The sequence below is a fragment of the Oryzias melastigma genome, linkage group LG15 (assembly GCF_002922805.2).
Source record: "Oryzias melastigma strain HK-1 linkage group LG15, ASM292280v2, whole genome shotgun sequence".
In the NCBI taxonomy this organism is placed as follows: domain Eukaryota; kingdom Metazoa; phylum Chordata; class Actinopteri; order Beloniformes; family Adrianichthyidae; genus Oryzias; species Oryzias melastigma.
In genome coordinates this window covers 15,839,268-15,844,805 of record NC_050526.1, presented here as the reverse complement: position 1 = coordinate 15,844,805, position 5,538 = coordinate 15,839,268, and the positions used below count along the sequence as shown (strand labels likewise).

Sequence of the window (5,538 nt, the reverse complement as noted above, 5' to 3'; positions counted from 1 at the left end):
TGACATCACCTCCTCGCTTCCTGTATTCCAGTTTCCCTGTTTCCCACGATGCTTAGGGTCAAGGGTCTGTGAACTTCCTGAGGACCTCTGACCCCCCAGGTGCCCTCAGTGTTCCCTGTGTGGGACAGTCCAGACCTAAAACTCACATCTTATTGTGAAAAGCTTCAGAGGGTGGAGCCTCCAAAAGGTTGGATGTTTGTTTTAAACTGTTCTCAGACCAGCTACTGTCATCTGCCTCAGAGCCCGACTCGGTCCGTGTTTTATGGCGGTAAATGTCAGCAGAGGCATGGCTTTGGGTTTCTCAGGGTCTGATCTTCCCAGATAACTGGGTTATGGTGGATTCTCAGGTTCTACCCACTTCTGGTTCAATTTGTCTCCATTCTGTTGAAATGGGTTCTGTGTATCTTCTGAGCTTGAAAGTTGCCTCAACATCCAGCAACGTCATTTTGTTCTAGATTATAGCAGCACCACATAAATCTGCTGATCTGGTACATATACTGGTTTTGGATCCCTCTTCAGAGCTGAAGCTCAGAGGGCTGGTCTGTTTCCTGCATTGTGTGTCCGTTGTGGTGCGTCTAATTCTGGAAGCTGTGGCCTTCAGGGAGCTGCGGGGGTGTGAGAAGACCCTCAAGCTGCTGAGAAAAGAACACAATCCAGCCATGTTGTTCACCCAAATAACCAGATTAAAATGAATGTTGTTTTTTGTTGTTGTTGTTGGAGACGTTGACGTCTTTGTTGTTGTTCTGCTGCAGTTTCAGCTCTCTCTCTCTCTTCTTGTTCCAGGTGTGGATGACCCCGCCACCCTCCCAATTCCTCACTTTATGACCCTGGTCCTGTCTCGTCTGGAACACCTCAACCAGCAGGTGGGGCGGCTGACCAGTGAGGTGGCCCAGCTGAAGAGCCGCCAGTTTGGGGCCAGCCGTGCAGAGGACCCCCTGGAGGGCCCCCAGAGTGATGAGGGAGTAGAGGAGCGGCTGGACGCCAAGCTGGATGAGGTGTTCCTGCAGATCCAAGAGGTTCAGAGGCAGATGGAGGAACATCGCAGCGACATGGAGAGCAAGCTGCACTCCCAGCATGCAATGCTTCAATACAACCTCAGCAGCCTTAAGACGGACGTGGATGTGAAGCTCAAGCAGCACCAGAAGATGATGCAGGTGATACACCTGTCAATCATCTGAAGGTGTTGAGATGATTCGATCCCTGGATAACTTTCCAGTCTAATGTTTTTCCTTCACCTCTGATCTCAGGTCAACCTGCAGGCCATGAACACCACACTATCCGAGCTGAGGTCAGATCAGGACAGCATCTATGAGGATGAGCCGGAGGATCCGTCATCTTTACCGTCTAACACTGCAGTGCTCTGGGAGGCCGTCACACAACTGGACAACAAGCTGCTCAACAACTCGATTCAGGTCCGTCCCATCGGGGATCTCTTTCTCCGTTCCTGTGAGAGGAAGTGATGTGAAGGTGTGTGCTCACGCAGGTCGACAGGCTGCTGGACAACATGGAGGTGACCTCCGGCGGCGTGGAGCAGCTGACGGAGAACCTGAAGAGCCTCGAGCGATTCATCAACCAGACAGCACGGAGGAGCCAGGTTCTGTTCATGGAGACAGGCCTGGAGATGGAGGCGTCCAAGTTGTCGGTGCAGGGACAGGTGGAGGAGCTGGGGAGGAACCTGACGCTGCTGGAGGAGCACATGCGCCGCACAGACAAAGACGTGGACTACCTGTACTTGCTCTCCTACAAGCACAACTTGTCCAAAAACTGCGACTGCAAGGAACTGGAAGCCACCGTGGATCACCTGGAGAGGGTCGTGGCCAATGTGAGCGTAGTAGCCAAAGACAATAGTGTTGCATTAGAGGAGCAAAGTGAGCGATGGTTGGAGCAATGGGGCGGAGCCAGCGACTGGGAACCAGCAGTAAAGGCGCTGCAGCACGGCCTCCAGCAGGTAGCTGCACAGATGTAGGAACAAAGAGATTCTCCACCAAACACACCTGTGTCTTTAAATCCAACTGTACCTGCAGGTGAAGGAGATGCTGGCCTCGGGGCAGAGTAGAACCAGCACTCTGGACCTGAACCTGACCCGGCTGGCCGGCTCGCTGGCAGCTCTGCGAGAGGCCGATGTGGAGCTGGAGAACAAGACGGCGGACCTCCTCGACTTCTTCTACTCCCTCCAGGGGGATGTGGTCAGGCACAACGACGTGATGCAGCAGCTGCTGGGGGAGGAGGTCCTGGAGTTTGTGGAGAGGCCCCTCCAGGACCAGGAGGCCCACTCCATCCTAGCCCTGAAGGAGGAGCTCAGAGTCCTGCAGGAGCAGCTGATGAGCCATGAAGAACTGAGGACAGGTGGGGGACCTGCAGATATGAAACTAGAGTTATGTTTTCAAAATGCATTCAGTGGGGCAGAAAAGTATTCAGTCAGTCACCAATTGTGCAAGTTCTCCCTCTTAAAAAGACAAGAGGCCTGTAATTTCCATCATAAGAAGCAGTCAAACGTTTTCTGTAAGTCTTCACAAGGTTTTCAAAAACTAGTGTTGATATTCACATTTGCTCCGTACAGATCTTCTCTAGAGCGGTGATGTTTTGGTCCATTCCTCCATCAGATCTCCTCTAGAGCAGTGATGTTTTGGGGCTGTCGTTGGGCCACATGGACTTTCAACTCTCTCCAAAGATTTTCTTTGGGGTTGAGATGTGGATGCTAGATACTTTCTTGCTCCATCTGTCCTCATGTATTAGTTAAGAAGAAACACTCTGCTGAGAGGGAAGACAGAAGAATCCAAGACAGATTCAAGTGTAAAACCTGTAGATTCATGTTTTTGTTATCAGTCACTCAGTTCAGATGGATTCTAAATCTACAAAAATAATTTTATTTGAGCACATTTGTCCGTATGACCCATGCTGGATCATCATCGCCTATCCAGCCAAGCAGTCGTGTTTACGGCAATCCAGCAATAAATGAAAGAAGAGCTTCTCAAATGATCAAAGAATCCAAAATGAATGCATCAGTTCAGACAACCAAATTATTTTCATTGAAGCACTGAAGAAACATTTTGGAATCATTTGAGGTAGTGAGTTTACAGTTTAATTTTAACATTTCCGTCCTGCAGGAGGAACTTTTTCCATCTGGACTTTTGGTTCTCTTCGTCTGTCTCAGATTCTGTCCAAAACAGAGTTGTTCTGCTTAGTTCTTAGTAAAGACAAATTGAGTTTGAGATCCACAGAAGGATCAGGAGATTGTGTCTCTGCTGGCTGGTGTTTCATTGGAGGAGGTAGAAGAGGGAGGTCTTGGGTGAAGCAGAAACACATAAAAAGAAAATCCTTCTAAAAATGTGAAGTTTCACAGTTTAACTCAAAGAAATGTCCTGAAAACAAATAAAGTCGATCTCCTAAAAGATGTTGGGACGAAGCCTCCTCACTTCTGGCTTTGCAGATTTCAGAGTGGCGAGGTTTTAAGTTTCTCTCTGGTGAATCTTTGTTGGATCCGTGTCTCCATCTAACCTCCAGTTTCTCCTCTGCAGGAGGCAGAGAGGAGGTGCCGTCTGCTGACCAGCCCTCCGTCTTCCACCCCCTCCCGGACTGGCATCCCGCTGGCTCCAGGAGAAAAGGCGGAGCAGATCCGGTGCGGGAGCAGCAGCTCCTCCTCCACGCCGGGGACGGCGGCGACCTGTGGAAGCTCGAGAAGAAGGTGGAGAAGCTGCAGCAGCGGCTGGTCCGGGCGGAGGAAAGAGCCCACACCTGCAGCAGCGATGGGGGGGCGCCGCCCACCGGCACGATCTGTGCGGAGCTGATGTGGATGAAGAGGGGGCTGCAGGAACACCTCAGGCTGTTCAAGAACGTCTTCATCAACGCAGACGTGCTGCTGAAGGCCAACGCCACGCTGGAGCTCGACAAGCTGTGGGAGCTGATGAAGAGGAGGGGAGGGGGCAGAAAGGGGGTGGGAGGCCGCAGCAGGAGGGAGGTGTCAGAGTCAGAACAGGTGTTCCTCTCAGGTGCACCTGTACCGGCCCGCTCTCCGCTCTTCATCGCCGGATCTCCCCTCAGGATCTCAGACGGGTCCGTGACCTTCCAGCCGTCTCTGAACCGGGGTCAGGTCTACTCTCAAACCGGAACCTTCAGGGCTCCAGTGGGCGGGGTCTACCTGTTCCTTCTCACCCTGCACCTGACGTCAGGCCCCGCCCACGTGTATCTGAGGAGGGGGGAGACTGAGGAGGGAACCCCACTGTCTCTACGGAGGGAAGCGGTAATGGAGGCGGGGCTCGTCACCGGAGCGGGTCTCCTCTGGCTGAGGGAGGGGCAGGAGGTGCGGCTGGACGTGAGGCCAGGGGAGTGGGTGGAGTCAAAGGACAACCTGTTTGCTGGGCTGCTGCTGCATCAAAGCACCTGAAGGCGGAGCACGGGGGCGGGGGTTGGAAGATGATGGTCGGGGCTCTTCCGCTGTGCACCTTAGAGAGCAGATGAGGAGGTGAAGAATCGAACCCACACCACCCGGGACAGAAACTGAAAACAAGAGGGAGCGCCTCGTTTTCTGGACGGAGTCAGGAGAACCGGAACTGATCCGGTTCTGGAGGGAAGAACATTTAGAACCCAGAGATTTTATTGACTATTTGAAGAGTAGATGTGAAAATGAAACTACCCTGTTGAAATATTTATGTTTGTCTTTTTTAGTTGACTATATTTACTTTAATAAAGACTCTGTTCGCTGTTGGAAATCACAATGTTCTCATTAAAAACTGATTTTGATCAAATTAAATATGCGGCTTTCGAACCTTTAAAGAAACATTTTCAGTTTTTCAGTAAAACGTTGTTGGTGACAAACACATTTGTTGTAGTTTGTAAAAAAGATTTTAGAGAATATGCTTTAATATCTCTATTAAGACATTTGGAGCAGTGTTTGAAATTAGCTTTGCCTTCAAATAAAAATGTTTAATAATTTAAAAATATGAAGACGTAAACGTCTGACTTGGCTGAATCTTACTTTTGATGGTAACTAAGATTCATGACGATGACCCACAAACAGCTCCTCAGAGACGCGTCTCAAAAGTCAAAACCTCCACAGAGATCAGAGGTTCAACATCTGCTCTGCAGCTGCAGATGAGACCAAGCAGGTTCTGATGATCCGGGATCAGCCGGAATGAAGCACTTCTACAGCCTTTGATCGATTCAGATCCAGGAAAAAAAACAGCTTTGAGAAAAAGAAAACATTTGCAAATAAAACAAATCAAATTCTAAGAATCTATATTAGATTCATTTGTGGTCCATACAGTTTGTAAATATTATTCGGCATGGTATATTTAAGTCATTTTAAAATATACATGTATATATATATACTGCTCACAAAAATTAAAGGAACACTTTTTTATTGGTCCTGGCATGAATTGAGTTAAACCTGTCTGATAATCTTCTGGTTGGTTAAGCAGCTGAGGGCCTCGTTAATCAATTTCAGCTGTATCGGTGTTCATGAATTAACAACAGGTGCACTTCAGTGGCAACAATTAGAAAAGCCTCCAAACAGGACTGGTGTTACATGTGGAGGTCATT

The 5,538-nt window shown here is 49.4% G+C and overlaps 1 protein-coding gene across 2 annotated transcripts in view; it reads left to right on the top strand.

Annotated features, from left to right (window-relative positions):
- mmrn2a (multimerin 2a) overlaps positions 1-4,712 on the top strand; it is a 14,247-nt gene extending 9,535 nt beyond the window's left edge. For both annotated transcript variants that reach the window (XM_024296963.2, XM_036215601.1), the window contains exons 5-9: positions 784-1,154; positions 1,248-1,412; positions 1,484-1,948; positions 2,025-2,346; positions 3,519-4,712. In XM_024296963.2, the coding sequence (XP_024152731.2) occupies positions 784-1,154; positions 1,248-1,412; positions 1,484-1,948; positions 2,025-2,346; positions 3,519-4,384 (2,189 nt within the window). In that variant the 3' untranslated portion in view covers positions 4,385-4,712. The remainder of the gene's footprint in view (positions 1-783; positions 1,155-1,247; positions 1,413-1,483; positions 1,949-2,024; positions 2,347-3,518) is intronic.
- Positions 4,713-5,538: the final 826 nt, after the last annotated feature.